At 41.0% G+C, this 24,317-nt stretch overlaps 1 protein-coding gene across 3 annotated transcripts in view; it reads right to left on the reverse strand.

Annotated features, from left to right (window-relative positions):
- The window catches only part of LOC114249948 (adenylyl cyclase 78C), a 134,123-nt gene that overhangs the window by 32,913 nt on the left and 76,893 nt on the right, over positions 1–24,317 (reverse strand). For all 3 annotated transcript variants that reach the window (XR_016324145.1, XM_089732683.1, XM_028183674.2), the window contains exons 4-7: positions 12,265–12,378; positions 11,456–11,522; positions 6,351–6,427; positions 5,482–5,574 (exon numbers count right to left, since the gene is read on the reverse strand). Coding sequence is in view for 2 of the 3 variants with exons in the window: in XM_089732683.1 (XP_089588809.1) it covers positions 5,482–5,574; positions 6,351–6,427; positions 11,456–11,522; positions 12,265–12,378 (351 nt within the window). In the remaining variant the exon portion in view is untranslated. The remainder of the gene's footprint in view (positions 1–5,481; positions 5,575–6,350; positions 6,428–11,455; positions 11,523–12,264; positions 12,379–24,317) is intronic.

Below are 24,317 nucleotides of genomic sequence, written 5' to 3' on the forward strand. Positions count from 1 at the left end.
ACTCGATCGCCCGGTCTTTGTTCGCCCGGCTTTTGTTAGCCCGGCCATTGTTCGCGCGGCCTGTGTTCGTGATACATCTGCCGACCAAGTGTGTTTCCTGGAAGCTTTTATTTGTTTTGTTTTAGTTATTTTTGTGTTCGTGGAACATTTGCCGACAAAGTGTTTTCCTGCAAGTATTTATTTGTTTTGTTTCTTTTTGTAATTTCTGTTTTGTTGTGCTTTTTCTTTGTCCTGTAGTAATCGCGCCGCATTGCCACCTGTGTTCAATAGAACCGCTCAGGTCCGAGAAGTTGGGGCCTCGCCGCAAGGCGAGTGTTTTCAAGACCCGGGGCCGCCCCACCTGGGTACTCAGCGATCATGGACGCTGTATTCGCGGAATTCCTCCGACTTCGCCACCCACAGCTCGCCTCAGAGTTTCTGGCCTTCAAGGCCAATCACACTGCGAGCCCTCTCGAGGACTCCGCCGCGCTCGCTGCTCCTGCGTCGCCTGTACCTGCGTGCAGAGCTCCTGCATTGAGCACCGCAGCCTCTGTCGTGCCTGCCGCTCCCGTGTCGCCTATACTGGCGAGAAAAGCTGCTGCGTCGTCCGCCGTGGCCATCGTTTCAGCTGAGCGATCATCCGCGGCCTCCGTCGCGCCCTCTAAAACACCTACACTTGCTCGTAGGTCGCCTGCACCCGCCTCCTCGTGCTCCGACTCTGACTCGGACATGGAGGTCGACCTCGCCCCCGCCTCATCGACGGATGGATTCACCCTGGTACAGAAGGGTAAGAAGTGTGCCGCGGAGTCTCGAGCTCCCGCGGCCGCTAAAATTAGCAAAGCCGTGAACGCGCCGCGCTCCCGCCCTCAGACTCCCGTTGCGCCCCCAGCCCGTGCCACTCCGTCGCTGCGTCCGGTGGCACAAAATAAAACCCAGACCCCTCCCCTGGTTGTCTTTCAGGAGAAGGCAGCTTGGGATCGAGTTTGCCTGGCCCTTAAGGCCAAAAATATAAATTTCACGAATGCCCGTAACCTCGCGAACGGCATTCAAATTAAGGTTCAAACACCCGACGACCTTCTCTTACTCCCTCTCTTCTTACCTCCGTAAGGAACGTATAAGTTTCCATACTTATACGCTCCAGGAGGAGCGCGAACTCCGCGTTGTAATACGCGGAATCCCTAAAGAGATAGATGTAGAGCTCGTCAAGGCGGATCTGTTAGAACAGGGCTTTCCAGTGAATTCTGTGCACCGTATGCACACCGGTCGCGGTAGGGAGCCATATAATATGGTTCTAGTCACCCTCCAGCCTACCCCCGAGGGTAAGAAAATCTTCAACACACAGACCGTCTGTAGGCTCTCCGGTATCGCCATTGAAGCCCCCCATAAAAAAGGCACTCCTAGCCAGTGCCATAACTGTCAATTGTACGGGCACTCTTCCCGTAACTGTCACGCGCGCCCCCGATGTGTTAAGTGTTTGGGCGATCACGCCACGGCCCTCTGCGCTCGCGACCAAAAAACCGCGACGGAACCGCCTAGCTGCGTCCTGTGTCGAACACAGGGTCACCCCGCGAATTACCGTGGTTGCCCCCGAGCCCCAAAATAAATCGCCGCGTCGCCCGCCAAAACCGCCTCCGAGCTTCCGGCCCAGACATCAAAGCCTCGGCACCCTCTGCGTCGCAGGCTAAGCCAGCGTTCGTTCCGGCGGCGGTGCCCAGTGTCTCGGCCTGGGCAAAACCGCTGCCGTACACGAACACGGCTACAACTCCCTCCTCCGCGATTCGTCCCGCCCCCGCGACTCGTCCCTCTCCCGCGACTTGCCCTCCGACCGCGTCCGAAAATCTCGTTTTAGCGATCGACTTCTTTCAGTCGATCAACTTTGAGCGCGTTAACGCTTTGGGCGACGCCATTCGCGCTGCCTCCACTGCACAACACTTTATCGCCGTTGTGCAGGAATACGCCGACGTATACGCGTCATTAAATACGTACGTCCTCCCCTCACTCCGCCGGTAATCAATGGCGTATATAAGTAGAATAAAGCCCCTATCCGTAACGATAGGATTTTTTAACGCTTACGGTCTCGCAAATCAACGTGATCAGGTTTCTGACTTTTTGCGTGACCATCAAATTGATATCTTTTTAGTGCAGGAGACCTTACTTAAGCCCGCGCGCCGTGACCCTAAAATCGCGAACTATAACATGGTCAGGAACGACAGGCTCTCTGCCCGTGGTGGTGGTACCGTCATTTACTATAGAAGAGCCCTGCATTGCGTCCCGCTCGATCCTCCCGCGCTCGCTAATATCGAAGCATCAGTGTGCCGAATCTCACTGACGGGACACGCGCCGATCGTTATCGCGTCCGTTTATCTTCCACCGGATAAGATCGTTCTAAGCAGTGATATCGAGGCGCTGCTCGGTATGGGGAGCTCTGTCATTCTGGCGGGCGACCTAAATTGTAAACACATCAGGTGGAACTCACACACCACAACCCCGAATGGCAGGCGGCTTGACGCGTTAGTCGATGATCTCGCCTTCGATATCGTCGCTCCGCTAACCCCGACTCACTACCCGCTAAATATCGCGCATCGCCCGGATATACTCGACATAGTGTTATTAAAAAACGTAACTCTGCGCTTACACTCGATCGAAGTAGTTTCAGAGTTAGATTCAGACCACCGTCCCGTCGTTATGAAGCTCGGTCGCGCTCCCGATTCCGTTCCCGTCACGAGGACTGTGGTGGATTGGCACACGTTGGGCATCAGCCTGGCTGAATCTGATCCACCATCGCTCCCGTTTAACCCGGACTCTATCCCGTCTCCTCAGGATACCGCTGAAGCCATAGACATCTTAACGTCACACATCACCTCGACATTAGATAGGTCATCGAAACAAGTTGTAGCGGAGGACTTCCTTCACCGCTTCAAATTGTCCGACGATATTAGGGAACTCCTTAGAGCTAAGAACGCCTCGATACGCGCCTACGACAGGTATCCTACCGCGGAAAATCGTATTCGAATGCGTGCCCTACAACGCGACGTAAAGTCTCGCATCGCCGAAGTCCGAGATGCCAGATGGTCTGATTTCTTAGAAGGACTCGCGCCCTCCCAAAGGTCTTACTACCGCTTAGCTCGTACTCTCAAATCGGATACGGTAGTAACTATGCCCCCCCTCGTAGGCCCCTCAGGCCAACTCGCGGCGTTCGATGATGACGAAAAAGCAGAGCTGCTGGCCGATACATTGCAAACCCAGTGCACGCCCAGCACTCAATCCGTGGACCCTGTTCATGTAGAATTAGTAGACAGTGAGGTAGAACGCAGAGCCTCCTTGCCACCATCGGATGCGTTACCACCCGTCACCCCGATAGAAGTTAAAGACTTGATCAAAGACCTACGTCCTCGCAAGGCTCCCGGTTCCGACGGTATATCTAACCGCGTTATTAGACTTCTACCCGTCCAACTCATCGTGATGTTGGCATCTATTTTCAATGCCGCTATGGCGAACTGTATCTTTCCCGCGGTGTGGAAAGAAGCGGACATTATCGGCATACATAAACCCGGTAAACCAAAAAATCATCCGACGAGCTACCGCCCGATTAGCCTCCTCATGTCTCTAGGCAAACTGTATGAGCGTCTGCTCTACAAACGCCTCAGAGACTTCGTCTCATCCAAGGGCATTCTCATCGATGAACAATTCGGATTCCGTACAAATCACTCATGCGTTCAACAGGTGCACCGCCTCACGGAGCACATTCTTGTGGGGCTTAATCGACCAAAACCGTTATACACGGGAGCTCTCTTCTTCGACGTCGCAAAAGCGTTCGACAAAGTCTGGCACAATGGTTTGATTTTCAAACTATTCAACTTGGGCGTGCCGGATAGTCTCGTGCTCATCATACGGGACTTCTTGTCGAACCGCTCTTTTCGATATCGAGTCGAGGGAACCCGCTCCTCCCCACGACCTCTCACAGCTGGAGTCCCGCAAGGCTCTGTCCTCTCACCCCTCCTATTTAGCTTATTCGTCAACGATATTCCCCGGTCGCCGCCGACCCATTTAGCTTTATTCGCCGACGACACGACTGTTTACTATTCTAGTAGAAATAAGTCCCTAATCGCGAAGAAGCTTCAGAGCGCAGCCCTAGCCCTAGGACAGTGGTTCCGAAAATGGCGCATAGACATCAACCCAGCGAAAAGTACTGCGGTGCTATTTCAGAGGGGAAGCTCCACACGGATTTCCTCCCGGATTAGGAGGAGGAATCTCACACCCCCGATTACTCTCTTTAGACAACCCATACCCTGGGCCAGGAAGGTCAAGTACCCGGGCGTTACCCTGGATGCATCGATGACATTCCGCCCGCATATAAAATCAGTCCGTGACCGTGCCGCGTTTATTCTCGGTAGACTCTACCCCATGATCTGTAAGCGGAATAAAATGTCCCTTCGGAACAAGGTGACACTTTACAAAACTTGCATAAGGCCCGTCATGACTTACGCGAGTGTGGTGTTCGCTCACGCGGCCCGCACACACATAGACACCCTCCAATCCCTACAATCCCGCTTTTGCAGGTTAGCTGTCGGGGCTCCGTGGTTCGTGAGGAACGTTGACCTACACGACGACCTGGGCCTCGAATCAATTCGGAAATACATGAAGTCAGCGTCGGAACGATACTTCGATAAGGCTAGGCGTCATGATAATCGCCTTATCGTTGCCGCCGCTGACTACTCCCCGAATCCTGATCATGCAGGAGCCAGTCACCGTCGACGCCCTAGACACGTCCTTACGGATCCATCAGATCCAATAACCTTTGCATTAGATGCCTTCAGCTCTAATACTAGGGGCAGGCTTAGGGACCCCGGTAACCGTACTCGTCGAACTCGACAAAGAGGTCGACGTGCAACCTAACCCATGCATCAGCCCGCTGAGTTTCTCGCCGGATCTTCTCAGCGGGTCGCGATTCCGATCCGGTAGTAGATTCATTCGCGAAACAATTGCTCTTGAGTTGTTAGGTCTCCTTCGGAGGCGCTCGGGCAGTTGTTAGCAAATCCCACCCCTCTTGGCTGAGCCTTTGCTCGCCCACCTGTCCTGGTGAAACTGGAAAGGCCTTCGGGCCACTAGTAAATTTTCAATCATAAAAAAAAAAAAAAAAAAGATGAATAAAATCACCTTGTAAATTTTTGTCTCAAGCGACACAGAACAAGTGCTACAATTGAAAATCGATTGATTTTTATTTCAAGTCTCAGAAAGCGAAGAAATCACATTACAGCCACGATAGTGATTACACCGTTTACAGTTACAAAACCCAAAACTTATTTATAGCCCATAATTATAGCCTTTAATTAATCACCATTTAAATTTATAATTAAATAATTCATAAACTATGGATTACATTACTATTGAATGTTATTTATTTTGCCTTTAGATGTTGCGATCGAAAGAGCTAGTGATGTATAATGGGAAACTCAAAACAAAAGACAATCGTGTAAAAATAAGATCTTAGCGAGAGTTTACCTTTAATACAAAATCGATTATATTGACCATTATCAGTGATTTCTGACGTTGTCTCCGAGAGTATCCTTGGTAGGAGCATTCTACTTTTTCTTCCTGTAACATAAAACAGAAGCTGTCTAGTGATAAATCATTCCAGAGGAATCAGAGACTCGTGAACATCAGTCCATTTTAGTTTGAGTATTAAGTAGAACTTGTATTAAGAGTATTAAGCGGTAGGCAGCGGCTTGGCTCTGCCCCTGGAATTGCTGAAGTCCATGGGCGACGGTAACCACTCACCATCAGGTGGGCCGTATGCTCGTCTGCCTACACGGGGCAATAGAACAAAAAAAATATCTTTGAAAATTTTCCATCGTTTCTGCACAATTCCTGACCTCTTAATTCATACTGTTCGGATGGTATAAATCAGCAGCGAAGCTCTTATTGTGATATGTCTCTAAGCCTCGTGTGGAATCAGAGCATTGGGTGCTTTAATTGCATACAATTATTGAACAGAATACTTATGTTTAATTTACACTAGAGGAAGGTTTTTTTTTGATAAATTACGTTTTTTCGAAATTATATTTAAATACGAATTACATATTGATATTATTTGTTATTTTCTATCAATAAAAAAAAGTTTATGTTTAAGTTGATTATCGATAAAGTTGATTATTGAAAACACGAATAAAACAACATTTTCTGAAAATGAATCGTAGCTAGATCGATTTATCGCCCCCGAAATCCCCTGTATACTAAATTATATTAAAATTGTTGGAGCCGTTTCCGAGATTCAAATTATGTGTATATTTATATACAAGAATTGCTTTACTTTGCTAAACTTTAATATCGTTTCTTCGACATAAGCTTGAATTGGTAAAAACAAAGGGTACCTTAAAAGTGTTTGTGATTGAGGGCCAGTAAATTCCTTTGTAGTGTTTCGGAGTACGCAGCATACCTTCCGTGTCGACTGTGTATAATTAAAAAAATACGTATCCATTATTAATGATATCAGTTCAAGACCATCAGCTTAGGTAGGGGAAAAAAACGGGTCAAACATAATTATGAAATGAATTATCGGGCAATTTAAATTCAATGCTATCTTTATTTAAACTACAACTGCTATACCACAGTAAAGTACTTATTGGAAAAATCGGATACAATAGTTTTTAATTACAATAAAAAAAAAATGCGACATTAAAAAGTTAAAATAAATTTAATTATGTCTACGACTGGCGAAAATCGAATAAGATACTAAATGTTATTATATTTGTAATATATTAAAAGTCTTCAAGGAGAATTCTTCCCTTAAAAACTTAACTTTATAACTTTTATTTTATTTTATTTTTATTGCTTAGATGAATGGACGAGCTCACAGCCCACCTGGTGTTAAGTGGTTACTGGAGCCCATAGACATCTACAACGTAAATGCGCCACCCACCTCGAGATATAAGTTCTAAGATCTCAATATAGTTACAACGGCTACCCCACCCTTCGAACCGAAACGCATTACTGCTTCACGGCAGAAATAGGCAAGGTGGTGGTACCCACCCGTGCGGACTCCCAAGAGGTCCTACCACCAGTGAAAACTAACTAGCAAACCCGGCGAACTTTGTTCCGCCACATGGTTTGTTTCAAACACATCATCCGGTCAACTTCAAAATTCTACTATAATTAACACAATTAACCATAGAATATATTACGTTTAGCTGTCAGTTGCGTTTTGTTATAGTTACCACGTTTTAGTGTCAAGTCCCACGGGAATGTGATAAAAAGTGCTATCCTATGTCCTTCTCCTGGTTCTAAGCTACCTCCTCACCAATTTTCAGCCAAATCATTTCAGTCGTTCTTGAGTTATAAATAGTGTAACTAACACGACTTTCTTTTATATATATAGATATTTAGATCTTATTTTCGAAAACAGTTTTTTTTTAAATTCTATTTGGTTGTACAAAGATTGATTTAATGAACCCTATTGTATAGCACAATATATCAAAACTATAAACTAAAATTAAGACAGCTGTATAAGTTGCTGAGTGAGAATTAAAATCGAACAATGGAACCGGATAAAAAGTTTCTGAACGGCATAATTAAAATTTCTTAACCCGCTTCACCGGATTTAACTCAAGTCATAAATCCGCTGACACGTAGCGAGACCTCCGAGTGTACAGCGAGCCTCTCCGTCTTTGCATTAAATATTATTGTTCAAGAAAAGTGAACGAATGATCTAAAATCCTTATTAAAATTCTTTTCAGTTTGTGTGTGCTATTTCGGCATATGTAGGTTCTCTTTCCGGCATTAGCGGGGACCATGGCTAAACCACTTACCTTCAGGCGGGGCGTATTTTTCTTCGACAGATATAAAGAGGAACTCTACAGTGACATTCTGTATATTTCGCTATTTAATCTCTTACTTTCAATTTTTACGGCAGAAAGTACAAGATTTACCAAATTATAGCAAAATGCGAAAATTATGATATCTACCTAATACTAATATTAAAAAGAGGAAAGATTTGTTTATTTGTTTGTATTGAATAGGCTCCGAAACTACTGAATCGATTTGAAAAATTTTTTCACTGTTTCGAAGCTACACTATTTCCGAGTGAGATAGGTTATAATCTTATTGAAAAAAAATTAGGGATCCTTACTGAAACTCCAATAATGTAACCCAAGGTGTAAAAAAATTACCTAAAATATTCTTTACATCGCGTGCCCTGCGAAAACTATTGACGATAGAATAAAATAATGTACTACGTCTTTGTAGAAACTATTATAGTTATGCCACAATAAGTGTTATTTTATTTTAAACAAAAAAAAAACGTCAAAATATATCGTTGAAATTTTTGCTAAAGACCCGAGTGGAGCCGGAGCGGGCCGCTAGTGTAAAAATAACTTTATATATTATGCTGTGTGAAGAGCGTCTTAGCAGCCATATTCCAAGCGTGGGTGTCTGACATTGTTAAATTTTTATAAGTCAGGCTTAAGGCGAAACACAAAGTTTATATTTCAGAGCCAGTTAAAATATCAGCGGACCGTTTGCTTATCTGTTAAGCCTTGTTCGGACTAGGCGAGTATTTTAGTCGAGTACCGAGTAATTTAGTGGCTAAGCTACTCGCTACTCGCCCGAAAAAATAGAAAAAAATGGATTGACTTGACTAAATTATTTACTAACCTACTCGAGTAAATTTTTGGTGCTCAGACACATTTAGCTACTAAATTACTCGGTACTCGACTAAAATACTCGCCTAGTCCGAACAAGGCTTTAGAGCTCGAAGAAAAGTTCACAAAAGACGATAAGAATCAACTGAAGAAAAATGTAGAAATGAATTTTATTTAACATCGTAGCAAATCTACGGCGTAGACAGTTCTTAGTTTCAGATTTGTGTTTGTTAGAACATCAAAAATGAATATTCGAATTATGTAGGAGAAAAGCATTTTTGCAAATTTTTTCTTGCCAATGAGTTGGTTTGTTGATTTTTTTTTCCTACCTTAGCTGATAGTCTTGAGAGGTTATGTCAGCGTAGCCTACCAAGTAACAAGCTCACGAGGCTCAAACCTGACGAGGTTGCTAACACTAACCCTAGTAAGATCAGTGCTTTGCAGAATCTACCACCGGATCGGAAACGCGACCCACTGAGAAGATCCGGCGAGAAACTCAGTGGATTGGTTCTGTGGGTTAATTTACTCGCCGAGCCCTTAGTCGCAAGCGATGGGTTCGACGAGAATGGTTTGTTGAGGAATTTAGGGCAAAGTTGGCTTCAAGTTCACCTCGGCGGAGTCAACGCGAAGCAATGTGGGTGTCCTCTACTCTGCCAAAGGAACTTGGTATAGTATAAGGATGATCTCATAGATTATATTATGGCTCAGTGATATTCATGCTTATATCACCAAATGCCAAACAACAACAATATCAGTCTAACGACCAAAGATATTACTTGCCATATGATTGAGGGAGTTCATATAGAGTCCCTTCTTTATTTCGCCGTAAAGTCGTGTTTTATGTAATTAACACCACAGTTAAAACAGTATAAATTTTATTGATGTAGCGGCATAAACAATTCTAGCTAATTATATTATATTAGTTATTTATCACATTATAAAATTATTTGTACGTTTTAAATATTTGGCGGTAAAAAGGTCTCGTGTCACAGACTATATTCTGTTTCCCACATCTCGTGCGTTCCGGCTAACGCATCATAAAAAAGGTGCGTACTTAAACGCCACATGATCTTACTTCTGTTATCATTCCCTATAAGCAATTGAAATTGGACATGTATGATGAACAATATGATGACCATTTTTTCTCAATTTATTAACTTATAGCGACCCGCCCTCGCTTCGCTTCGGAAACATTAAAACACACATGAAACCAAAAAAATAAATAATATTTTTTTTTAAAAAAGTAGCCTATGTTCATCAGGGCCAATGTCGGCTTCTAATGGAAAAAGAATTTTTCAAATCGGTCCAGTAGTTTCGGAGCCTATTCGAAACAAACAAACAAACAAATCTTTCCTCTTTATAATATTATTAGTATTAGTATTAGTATAGATGTTGACTCGCAATTTCATGCTATTACCACATAGATTAGTGTTTTATTGATGTCAAAAGTTAATGTGTAATGTGATGTGTAAAACTGTAATGGGTTAGCCAATTAATGTGTTACAAAATTTTAATTTTAATAAACACCTCTTGTATAAGTTAAGTGTAAAATAATCCAAAAAAATCAATTTGATTGAAGGTAAGTCACTGTAGTACACTACTAAAAACTATTAAAAATAATTCTTAATTACCAAAAACAACCTGACACACAATTAATGTTCCAATTTGAAAATATTTATATCAGATTTTAGCGAAAGGAAATGGATGTGGTAAATTTTGTCCGACCACAGAGTCGATTTGTAATGAAAATTGTAAAACTAAACAAAAACCATTAAATTATATAAACAGTGCTTACCATATCCGAAATTTACTAAAGTTAGGGAAAATATCGTTAGCGATAGAATACATAAATGGCCCGATTAAATATAGAAAGGAAACAATTAAATCATTTTATTCATAAATTATTTTATTATTGTATTCTTTATTTAATTGAAATAACTATAACGGATTAATTTCACGTTTATTATTAACGAAAAAATTACAGTTTTCGTGGTCACGGATAACTAATATATTATAATAAATAATAGGTTGGGGAAAAATTTTCTTCGCATTTTTTAGGAAAATTCACAACCAGTTTTAATATAGTTTATTTACATTTAACTAAAGTATGTAGATACCATTTTGTTCGATCACTTTTTGCCATCTTGTAGGTAGGGACATGACCCCATTGCTATAGAAATTTTAGGGCTTCTGATCAAAATACCGCGACAATTGGTTTTGACTTTTGGGAGTCCTCTCGTGGTGTTAACCTGACCCCGCCAAAAGAATTCTGAAGATACCGAAACAGGCGGAAATCTAAAAGTCAGGTCAGGACTATACGGCGAATGCATTAACACATCTCAGCCAAGCTCTGTTATGTCCATCACTGTACTCTTGTGTATAAAGTTAAATAAATAAATAAAATGTGTGTGTGTGTGTGCAAGTCACACACGGTAGAAGTAAAACTTATAAAATATAAAAATAATCGCAAGTGTCAACTACTGTCAACCACTCCGCAGCGCAATGGAGCAGCCGCACCCCGGGGGAACCTCCTACATGATCACAATATCCCGACGTCAGGTAGCTATGCTTTAGCAAGAGAAATATGAGAACGTCTATCAACTATGTAACATCTCGTCACCGCGATTCAGGAATTGTTGAATTAACGTGCAGCGACATCTGTTGACAACAAACTAAATAGAAATAAAATAAACATGGCGCGTAACGGAAGAAATTAAGATGGCGCGTAACCGAAAAACGTTACATACGTTTTTTCCTCCCTACGTCGATAAAGAAGTTTCACTTCAATAAATAAATTTTGTGGAGTATTATTAATTAAGTATAAAGATTATTTAGTTAACCTGGATCATTGTTCGTTCTGAATGGATTAACGCTTCGACTCGAACGACCGTCGTCACTCGCACGGTTCTGAAATTCAAGGATTTTCATAGCATACAGTTTGTATTTTATGATACAATAAAATATTACTTGTTTTTAACACAAAGGTTTTATTTTTATTTTTTATTGCTTAGACGGGTGGACGAGCTCACAGCCCACCTGGTGTTAAGTGGTTACTGGAGCCCATAGAGATTCACAACGTAAATGCGCCATTCACCTTGAGATATAAGTTCTAAGGTCTCAAGTATAGTTACAACGGCTGCCCCACCCTTCAAACCGAAACGCATTTATGCTTCACGGCAGAAATAGGCAGGGTAGTGGTACCCACCCGCGCGGATCCACAAGAGGCCCTACCACCAGTAAAGGTTTGGTATTTTATTGCACATGTAGGCAGACGAGCGTACGTCCCACCTGATGGAGAGTGGTTACTATCGTCTATGAACTTCAGAAATCCCAGGGGCAGAGTTAAGCCGCTGTCTACTATAATTGAATATTAAGAGAGGACATTGTACATTCTTCACATGCTTTAAGGCCAAGAAAACTGCAATCCCTACTTCTAGCGACATGAAATCGAAATTTCGACTGTACAATAACAATATAAATATGCATGTCAATGATTTGACAAAAATAATATTAAAAATTAATGATTTTAGATTTTCTTTACATGCGATTTCGGAACATTGATTTACACATGATGCATTGATTGATGCATTGATTGACAGATGATACATTGATTTCGGTACATTGATTTGTATAGTACGGCATAAATTACCTGGTCATCAGGCACTGAGGAACTGGCGCCATCTCCAGGGAGTCTTTCGCTTTGAGGAGGTGAGCGGGTCGATGTCTCAGGTCTGCTTACTTCACTGGTTTGACAGCTTTGACACTGCAACAAGTAACAATAATTATTCTGACATCCATTATTTTAAATTTAGTAATTTAATCATAAGTTTTTTTTATTTCTTTTTAATGCCTTTGTAGGCAAATGAGTATACGGCCCACCTGATAGTAAGTGGTTACCGTCGCTCATGGACGTCAGCAATGCCAGGGGCATTAAGTACTCTCCGCAAGCCTCGTACTAAGCAAGCCTAAATACCCTCTCTAATCTCTAATGGCTATGATCACATTTTTACTTGCTGGAAACAAAGCGCTCTATATGAAATACTAAAGCCAAAAAAATCTCTTTTATTTATAGAAAGAACTTTAAGAAATTACCTAAAAAAGCCTTTTACTTTTGTAAGTGCGTAGAGTCTTTCTTTCATTTAAAATACTAACAGTTTTTTATTCCATTAAGCTTTCACAGGCGCTATCATAGACATAGAAATATCGGCAAAAAGCTCACGGGATGCGCTTTTCCAAATATACTCCACTCATCTGTATGTCGTTCAGTGAAAAGAGAGTTCAGTTTTGTATACTATAATAATACTGTTTAATTTTTTATATGAATTTTAACAGAGATTAGGCTTTAAGTGTTATTTTCTTATACACAGAAAACGCAATTATCTTATTGTTTATTCGTTCTGAAGTACTCCATATCATTATATGTATATATTTAAACGTATATAGATAAGTATGGTGGTTAAGTCAACGTCGTAATTCGTTTTGATTAAAATGGGTACCACCACTCTGCCTGTTTCTGTCGTGAAGCAGTAATGCGTTTCAGTTTCAAGGGTAGGGCAGCCGTTGTAACTATACTTGAGACCTTAGAACTTATATCTCAAGGTGGGTGGCGCATTTACGTTGTGGATGTCTATGGGCTCCAGTAACCACTTAACACCAGGTGGGCTGTGAGCTCGTCCACCCATCTAAGCAATAAAAAAAATAAAAAATTATAATAATAATGAAACCCAAGAGAAAAGAATAAGCCTTGAAACAATTTAAATTAATTTTTATTTGCAACGAAACTCCGTAAAACGACCCAGTTCCTTTGAGCTGTATTGTGTAGTTTTTGAGAACTACAAAAAGTGACGCGAGGGGAGAACACTAAACCCGCTCCTTTGGGATTCCAGTTGAAATATTAAGTAGAACACAAAATTTAAAATACACAGTAGTCCTATTTTTATGCAGAGTAATTTTATATGCGACTTAAGTTTTGTTGTTAGTACATTTATAAATAACTAGCTGTACCCGTCCGCTTCGCTATGCAGTTAAAATTAACATTATTATTTATCACTCCTACAAAGATTCTCATCCTTAACGCCCCCGCAACTGGTGTAGGGAGTCCAACTCTCATATAAATATTAGCCTATCCATTAAGTACATGTATTTTCTGCATGGATACCAAGTTTCAAGTCAGTCGGACGCATGGTTCAGTAGTTATAACGGAACATCCGTAAAAACCACTGTAAAATTATATTATCTCACAAGAGGTCCTACCAACAGTAACCAGTAAATTACTTTACAGTAAATTACACTTGCTTACACTTACTTACACTTACGCTGTAAATCAAGAAAAAAGATATTCCACTATTTTCCTACCTCCGCTCCGTCGCTAAATATATTGGATTTAAAAATAAATGATTATCATTGTGGCTTTTCTCCGTTGACATCCGGTGTCGCAACGCTGGAGTGCCGCTAATGTTTCGCTAAGTAAACGCATTAGCCATGTGTCGCCTTATCGCTAGATATCACAGCTTTCTGATACAGGTACTGTCCGTGACGAAAGTGCTAGGGGAAATCCAATTTTGTAAATGTTATTTTATCGGTTCAGTAGATCGTTACCGGTATATTTGCGTTAAAATCCTTTGCTAACAGATATCGTACTAGCGTTAGTAAAAGTCAATTTTGGGCTATTAAAAATACGTAGTGTCCCTCCTCGCGTCGTTTTCCTCATTACTGAGGGTCGTGCCTCCCCTGCTGCATCAGTTTCTCCCGTACGATTTCCTTCCATCTGCTGTGATCCTTAGCTTCATGATGGGTATTGTAGAATTTGATGTTTAGAGAAGATCGTATTTGGTCCGACCATCTCGTGGGACTGCGTCCTCTGAGACGTTTGCCATCTACCTTTCTTGTCACCATCAGCTGTTCAAGATTGTGACCCTCTTTACGAGCAATATGTCCGAAGAATTCCAGCACCCTACGAAGGCATATAGTGGAAAGTCTGGTTTTGATATGAAGCTCCCTCAGAATAGACACGTTGGTGCGAAAGGCGGTCCATGTAGTGTAGGTAAAGTGCATTGCGATCTAGTATCGATGGATACTGCAATCTTGCTTATGTGTGCCGTGAAGAAGCCATTCAGCCCGATTTCAAGGGCGGGCCAACCGCCGAGAAATACAGTTGCGATGTCGACTTTTTTACTGGTGGTAGGTCGTCTTGTGAGTCCGCGAGGGTAGGTACCACCACCCCGCCTATTTCTGCCGTCAAGTAGTAATGCGTTTCGGTTTGAAGGGCGGGGCAGCCGTTGTAACTATTATTGGACCTTGGAACTTATATTTCAAGAGGGTGGCGCATTTACGTTGTAGATGTCTATGGGCTCCAGTAACCAGGTGGGCCGTGAGCTCGTCCACCCATCTAAGTAATACAAAAATAAAAAAAATAAATTGTCTCAGGGTAGCTGGTGCGTTTATGTTGTGGTACCTATGGGCTCTTGAGACTAAAAAGACCAGTAGACCGAATATATTTTAACCTCTCCTCTGCTTCTGTTTGTAAACACTCTTATTTCTTTTTTTGTTTAACGCCTATAGAATAAAAGCGTTATGGTTATGAAAAAGATATTATATTAAAAAGCCCTTTCGTATTTTCTTTATTAACAAAAGCAATAGTGTAATAACACAATATGATTTTCTATCTTGAAACGTCCGTGATTATTGACTCGGTCGCATTCTAATCGTTTAGTGAAAATAAGTTAATATTAATGTATTATTTCTAAACATTGCACATGTAGGCAGTCGAAGTTAATTTTAATATATATATATTAATTATGAATGATGTAAATGAAATGAAAATGAATGAATAATTTATTTATTTATTAAGTTGCACCAACAAAGTGATCATCAATACAAAACATTGATCAATTGACAAAAGTACATGGCAGATGTCACCTCAATTATAGGTGCAATCGACAGTGCATTAACATCAAAAATAAAAATATATATACAACTAAGATTTGATTACATTTCATTCATTGCTTAAGATTAATTTAAATTTAATTGGGAGACGATCCGCGACAGATTTTTCCTGTAAGTTGTGAGACAATTAGAAAAAACATCTATTTCACTTAAAATTAGTTCAGCGCAATCGGACAACAATAATGAAAATAAGTTAATTTTAATGTATTAATTCTAAACACGAATGTACATTTTGTGATTAAATATCCCGCTCATGTACGAAACAAGGTGAAAGGCATTGATCGAGCGTGATATTGCTTATTCTGTACGGATTTTATTTATGACAAGGTCTCGCTTCATCTATTATTTCACGAAAAATGCCCAATTTGTGTAGCTAAATAGATTTTTTTCAAAATCGATCACATTTCTTGAAACTGCTGAGCTTTTTGCATATAAAATTACGATTTGATGTCTTTATATTTTTAATTGCTTTAGTATTGTAGATGACTGTGCAAAGTGGAGGATTTTAAGTAGGAAAACGAACCCTGGCACTAGACCGGGAAAACGCTAGGAAGAAGAAGAAGTATTGTAGAAGTACAACTTCGCAACAGTCGCAAAATTAAGTAGTTCATTTTTTTCCTACCTAAGCTGAGAGCCTCGAGAGGTTATATCAGCGTAACCTTAACTAGTAGGTGAGCTCACGGGGCTCCAACCTGACGACGTTGCTAACACGAACCCTAGCCGTGCTTCGCAGAATCTACCACCGGATCGGAAACGCGACCCACTGAGAAGATCCGGCGAGAAACTCAGTGGGCTGTGTCTGAGGGTTAATTTACTCGTCGAGCCCTTCCTTGCAAGCGAGGGTTCGACGAGAACGATGACCGGTGCTTAAGGTACCTAAAATCACCGTTAGTGGATCGGGGGGATCCGAAATGACGTGTTTGGGACGACGTCGACTGCTTTCCATTCTTTCCGCAGGATCGGGAATGTAGTTACCGGCGGCCACGATGAGAGGGTTCTCGTGTCGTGCCGCTTTATCGAAGTGACGCATCGATGCCGACTGAAAATACTTACTGATAGACTGTAAGTTCAGGTCGTCATGGAGGTCGACATTCCTGACGAACCACGGGGCTCCGAAGGGTATCTTGCAAAAACGGGATTGAATAATTTTGGAGTGATTTTAAGATAGTGCGGGCCGCGTGAGCGAACACTACGCTTACATAGGTCATGACGGGGCGTATGCAAGTTTTGTAGAGTGTCACCTTATTTCTAAGGGACAATTTACTTCGCCTGCATATCATCGGGTAGAGGCGTCCTAGTATGAAGGCGGCACGGTCGCGTACCGTCTTTATGTGGGGGTGGAATGTCATCCCTCTGTCGAGGGTGACGCCTAAGTATTTGACCTTCGGGGCCCACGGTATGGGTTGGTCGTACATGATGATTGGGTGAATGGCTGAGGCGGAGGTGTTGACGCGCCTAGTCGGGAGTGGGATGCTCAAAGTGGTAGTATTTCAACGGTCTGATTGAAATAATGAATACTCTTTTTACCATGATAGGCAGATGAGCTAAGGTTCTACCTGATGTCACGGGGTAAAAAAAAAAACTGGACCCTAGCTAGCAATCCAGCACACAGACAAGCCACTGCGAACCGTTGAAGACCTCTTTCAAACTTAGTTTAAGGGAGGATTTATGTTTAATTGTTGTAATTACATGATATTATTCGTTCAAGGTCAGGAACATGTTAAGTACGTATTAATTTAGAACTAGCGGTTGCCTTGTGGTCGAAATTCGACCATAATTAATTTAAATTCTAAGTTATTTTTTTTTATTGCCCTTGTAGGCAGACACGCATATCTCCCGCCTAACGGTGAGTGGCTACTTATTATGATTCTATTGTCACATTTCTATAATCATAATTATTTTCTGCATTATAATCATTGTTCCACAATCACAGCTTTCACCAAGGCTACACTATAGACATACCTATAATATTAAAGACAAACAATATTAATCTATTCTCAATTGGATCACAGAAATCAAAGAATGAACAAAAGAGTATACAATATATACAATATATATTATGTTAATATAATTATATTATTAATTATATATATAAGAGGATAGCATAAAAGTTAACTCAAATTTGTATTCAGTTGGAACAGCGCCCCTAGCGGCAAACGGAGGCAAACAATCCAACTACATACAAATTGGACTTAACTTTTACGCTATCGATAACATTAAAAAGCTCGCACTAAGCACACTGAATTTTCAACGTCGCTTACCTGAATATTTTTAATTATTTACCTATAATCAAGGTTCACGTGTGTAAGCCGAAATAGATCGTTCATTTGTTGCATCAATTGCTCTGAAACGTATTTATAGACAAACAGGAATCTGGACTGTCTGTTACCGGAAGTCTCCCGAGTGAGCGAACCCAATAAATGGGTCGGCCACCGGAAATTACTCGAGAGGGTTGTAGTAACGTCACAGAATATTCGAGTGAGAACGATAATTATTAATGTAATGTTTATTAATCGATTAATTGGACATGGGACATATTATTTTGATTGGGTATCGAAGCCCATACATTATAAAACGCATCGTGCAGACTGCGGCGTTCCTTTTTCTACTTAACTGCTTCGTTAAGATCGAATGCATTCACCCGAAATCATAATACATCCTATCACGAGCCATAAGTACAACGTGTTTTATTTTAAGAAAAAAATGTTTATTCTTCAAGGGAAAGGGAAATTATTCGCGGATACAGTTTTGGTGTGTATGTTGAGCGTCTTTGGTCTACGGCATGTCTGGGACTCACCTGAGTGCTACAGATATTCCGAAATCACCTCGCCAAGTTGAAACTTATACGAACGCCTGCTGAGGCAAAGGCTTGGCGAGATTTTGGACATGGAGTAACACATTCCGGCTTCAAGTTTTGAAGAATAGGAGAGCGAATACAATTCCTACGTCTCAAAGTTTTACAGACTCTGGTAGTCGCTTTGAATCAAATACGCCGAGACCTCTTTTGCTTTCAGATGATGATTAAAAAGTCTATTGTAACTACTCTATGAAGTTTGGTAGAGTCAGCTCTACATTTATATACATATATAACATGTACAGTGCTGTCACCACGCGGACAGAGGCCGGCCGCGGCCGACGCGACATCTAGTTAATAACTAGTGTATAATTTGACAGGACCATCACTCTCAAAGTTCATATTAAATTGGACATTATCGATATTTCGTGGTTCGACATTGAGAGATACGCATTTCATCACTGAATACAAGAGAGCAGATTATTGTAATGGCGTTGAATTAAATAATAGAAATGAAGGAGACATTATTAATAGAGAATATTAATTTAGAATATGTAGTACATATTTTCGGTTTAAATAAGTAATAGACATTATTAAGTTGATTAAAGTAATTTTTAAATGTATATATTATTGAGACCATAAACGTCGGATGCCTTTTTTATTGCTTTAGATAGGTGGATTAGCTCACAGCCTACCTGGTGTTAAGGGGGTACTGGAGGCCATAGACATTTACAACGTAAATGGGCCACCCACCTTGAGATATAGGTTCTAAGGTCACAAGTATAGTTACAACGGCTGCCCCACCCTTCAAACCGAAACGCATTACTGCTTCACGGCAGAAATAGACAACCCTGCAACGTGCTGGGCACGTGGTGCGAATGGAGAGGCTAGATTACCCAAGCGTCTTCTGAAAGGCTGGCCGGAGGGCTGCAGAGGTAGAGGCAGGTCCAAGCTTGTCCTTGATCTCTTTCTACAAACGAGGTTTAGGGACAAGATTTGGCTGTATCCCTGGCATGGCAAAGTGGCTTCATTACAGTTTTTTATTTATTTATTAGAAAGGTCGACAATCTCACAGCCCACCTGGTGTTAAGTGGTTACTCGAGCCCATAGACATATACAACGTAAATGTGCCACACACCTTGAGATATAAGTTCTAAAGTGTCAAGTATAGTTACAACGGCTGCCCCACCCATCAAACCGAAACGCGTTACTGCTTCACGGCAGAAATAGGCAGAGCGGTGGTACCTACCCGTGCGGACTCAAGCGGTCCTACCACCAGTGAAATTCCAACAGTCCATTAAATATTAAAACAAATTGGAATACGTACCATTTCCATGGAAAAATTCTGTATTGCAGTCACTCTTGTTGAATGTATGAAGGATACCTCATTGTCATAGGATTTACATCATGCCGCCCCTTTCAAAATACTCCATAAATCGCAATAGAAGGAAAAGATTTGCGATGTAGTAGGAAGTTTTCAACTAAATATAATTTTTCTTCTACTACAGAAACTTCTACTTCAGAAACTTTCTTAGCTATGAAATATACACAGCTGTAGTGACAGTTAAAGTTGATAAACTTTGAGCAGCTTTGCGTAGCGCTAAATCTTTTTTCAACTTTTCTTCTACGCTGAATATAATATTTATACTATAATATATAATAATAAATTATTATATATAATAATATAATATTATATATGTTGGCGCACGTCAGGGATGGCTGAGCGGTAGGTTCCGTCATCACTCGTATTTGGTTGAACTCAGTTTATAAAAAGTCAATAAAACCTTTTGAATAATAATTATTGAAACTCAACACACACAACTTTCACAATGACAGGATAAACCGACAGTTTCGTTGCACATACCGACAGGCCGACTGACTGACTGACTGACTGACTGACTGACTGACTGACTGATGCCAGAGAAACACTGACTGAGACGGACGGAATGACTGTCTGACACGGAATGCCACGACTCTGTCCACGTACCGCCATTTTATACTGTGGCGTTACGGAGTCTACCCTTCATTTTGTGATATTTATCAAAACAACATTTCATCATTTAAAATAATAATCAAAACCACCGTCTTAATATTACTAAAAGTCGTTATCCACGACAACTAAAAGTAGTTATCCACGACATATATAATATTTAAAAATCAATTCAGTGTTATGTTTACCTGATTGAACATCTAATATGATTATTAGAAAATAATATTATGATATCGGCAAATTGACCACTGAAGGTCACGTTCAAGATTTTTCAAGTGTATTGCCAACTTTTAAAATGCTATTTTTTAAAAGAATTTCCTACTCCTAGATTTTATTTTACAGTAGATTGGGGGGAATAGAGATTAGAGTTAGAATGGGGACAAATCTGGGATGTCACAATACTTTTGTTGAGTTGTTAGATTTAACTTTGTTGAACTGAAAATGACTTTTATTTAGTGTTTAAGAATATTAAATAGTTTAATTTAGTCATCAAAGTTTTGTTACTCATTAAAGATGTTAAGAAGTTAATTACCTGAAGTTAGGTACTTACCTAACAACTAAATAGTGCCAGCTCTATCGAAAAATTCTATTGACTCCATACGTAACATGATTCACCCCAAAGCCAAGGTAAATCGGGTCAAGCTAGTTTTTTTTAAAATATTTGATACGAACTATGTTTAATACCGCATCGTATATAAAAATTTAAGCCTCCGGAACTATTTTAATCTCAATTTTATTGATATTAATTACCCTGAGAAAAAACAAAGAAAATTTGTGTTGGATTTGGAAAAGGTCCCGATTCCCCCCAATCTACGGTATGAAAACTTCACTAAAAGATATTTCAGTAGAAGCTAGTTCGATGTTAATAGCTGAGACATATTTCAAATCACATACGCACATACATACTAGCTTAATGTCATACATCACTCGGGTACACAATGACATGTTGCTCCTTCGTACGGACCCTCGGCTCATAGCTGTCAGTGCGGACATGGGACGCGGACATCGTCTGGTTAATAACTAGTATAATGTGACAGCGGAGTATATTGAGAATATATCAACGTGTGGCGGGTAGCCATCATACAACGCAAGATAATTGACAGATGCCTGAATCTCGCTTACGACATTTTCAAGATAAAGCGCATATATACAAGTTCCGAACAACAACATTCGGACCGTCGGTCTACCCAGCAATGTCACCGCTCGGTGGAAGATCTTCCCTTTGTCGTATATATCTCCCCAAACTGGTGACCTGCGACGAGATATGAACACGCAACCTTCTGATTCATCATCAGCGCATCAAGAACTTCGGCTACCACAATCCCCGCATTCTCGCAGATAAAAACACGTCATTGACAGTCGTCCCACAGCAAGCCAGCATCGCAGCCGACTCACCGCGCTTCCTGGTCCTACGGCACGCAACTTCACTACCTCATCACGCCGCTACAGTTCATCGCAGCCCACGACCGGATCATCAACGCTTGGGGTCACACATCTCCGGCGTGGCAGCTCTGCATCACATGGACTACGCACGACACGCACGCAACATTGAAGCTCAGTCTCGACTCACCGCAGACTTCGAGCAGCACTGGCGACAATCACGCAGCATTCAGCTCAGTTTCGACTCACTGCAAACTTCGAGCAGCACCGGCGACACGCACGCAGCATTCAAGCTCAGCCTCGACTCACCGCAGGCTTCGAGCAGCACTGGCCCTTGCAAGCTAATCTCAGCACGGACAACGCTAACTAAAAATGACACGACCTCCAGTCTCGGAGGGGAGTGATGTGGCGGGTAGCCATCATACAACGCAAGATAATTGACAGATGCCTGAATCTCGCTTACGACATTTTCAAGATAAAGCGCATATATACAAGTTCCGAACAACAACATTCGGACCGTCGGTCTACCCAGCAATGTCACCGCTCGGTGGAAGATCTTCCCTTTGTCGTATATATCTCCCCAAAAACGCATTGAGTGAGATTAGACAAATATTGTATTATAGATATTTTTTTTACATTTAGAGCCAGGCTTTTATCCCGTATGGTAATAATCAGAATCTGCCCACTCTTCAAATTAGAATGCGTGGTTGTTTCTCGGTAAATATATGTGAAATCCATTATCAAATATTTTTTTATTGCTTAGATGGGTGGACGAGCTCACAGCCCACCTGGTGTTAAGTGGTTACTGGAGCCCATAGACATCCACAACGTAAATGCGCCACCCACCTTGAGATATAAGTTCTAAGGTCTCAGTATAGTTACAACGGCTGCCCCACCCTTCAAACCGATACGCATCACTGCTTCACGGCAGAAATGGCAGGGCGGTGGTACCCACCCGCGCGGTCTCACAAGAGGTCCTACCACCAGTAAAAGTAAAATTGTCACGTTTGTGGCTGTATTTCCTTGATAATTTCAAGAATTGCACCTTGAATCGAATGTCAACCTTTACATACTATATATTTCACGTAGCCTTAAAGAAAAAAAGCGTTAAAATCAATCAACATTTTGTTGGCCAATTGTGATCGCCTCTTCGCGAAATCACACGTTTGATAAGCTTTTGACGAAGATGAGCGGTGGTTTCATTATATGTGTGGCACTTAGCGCCATCTTCACCCTCTTCGTCATCAGTTTGGTGTATTTCAAGGACCCAATGGTGGGCTATTCAAAATTATGCATCTTATTGGAACTCATACGTATATTGACAGTCGCCAGCGAAGGTCGAATTAAATTGTGCAAAAATATTTTAACTGCAAAACCTAATTTACGACAAACTTTTACCATCGCTGAATGTAAAATTCCAGTCTAATAAAATAGCCTTCTAAAAACTATCAAGAATTTCTTTTCAAACCAAGTTATACCTTGATCAATTTGCAACCAGTACTCATAGCTTCCCGACTTCGAAACCCGACATATATCTTTTTTTATCTATTTATCCGACAAAGGGATGTATCCCAAACGATCCGAACTCGACATTGACATATAGATAACATGCATCACGGATTTATAAGTTAGCTGTATCTCGAATACGAGTGAATGCTCTCGATCTCTATGAAAACATTCATTGTGTTTCCCTTATGCCTTTTCTTAACTGACATCCTTTTGCATTTTCTTTATTTTTTTATTTTCTTTTATTTGTATTTTATTTTATTTAATGTGAAAGGCAATAAATGATTTTATTATTATGTTCTATATTTGTTTAAAATCTTATTAATTACATAATTTTTTTCAAAAAAACGTATTAAAAATACAATTTTTAAAAAACACTATACAAAAATAGATTGCCGCTGATGGCGGTGTCTACGACACAAGTCACCAGTAGTTAGGTCTCCAGAGTGTGGAACGTCCTCACGATACGCGCAGTATCAAGTATAACTGCCTTCTGTATCAGGCCCCCGACCCTATTATTATTAATTTATTTGCGGATGGTACTTTTGGAAGACATCGATTTATTTATTACCTTAAATTCATAAATGAGTTTGTGACATAATATCTCTTGTTAAGCGGTAATCGATCTTTTTTTTGTTTTTTTTTTATTGCGCTTGTAGGCAGACGAACATACGGCCCACCTGATGGTGAGTGGTTACCGTCGCCCATGGACTTCAGCAATGCCAGGGGCAGAGCCAAGCCGCTGCCTACCGCTTAAATTTATCGAGTTCCCAAGAGGCATGAGGTTTTCGATAAGTCCAGCTGCAGTAAAAGAACGGCTATCCTGCCCGACATCTCTAACCCATGACTGCGTTACGTTAGAAACAAGCACGATGCTGAAGTAACCCGTGTCTTACTATTAAGAAATACTTTCTTCATACAAGACGAAACGCGAGTGCCGCGAATTTTATTATGTTTTAATAAATTCGATTACTGTCTTTTCAATTAAGCCCTGTAGGTCAGGTTCCATGGTTTTTATTATTATTTTCAGAGTAGGACCGACGTCTAACAGACCCGCTAGTTATTTTTGAACCATTTTTCACTGATA

Source organism: Bombyx mandarina, chromosome 15 (assembly GCF_030267445.1).
Source record: "Bombyx mandarina strain Sakado chromosome 15, ASM3026744v2".
Taxonomy (NCBI): Eukaryota; Metazoa; Arthropoda; class Insecta; order Lepidoptera; family Bombycidae; genus Bombyx; species Bombyx mandarina.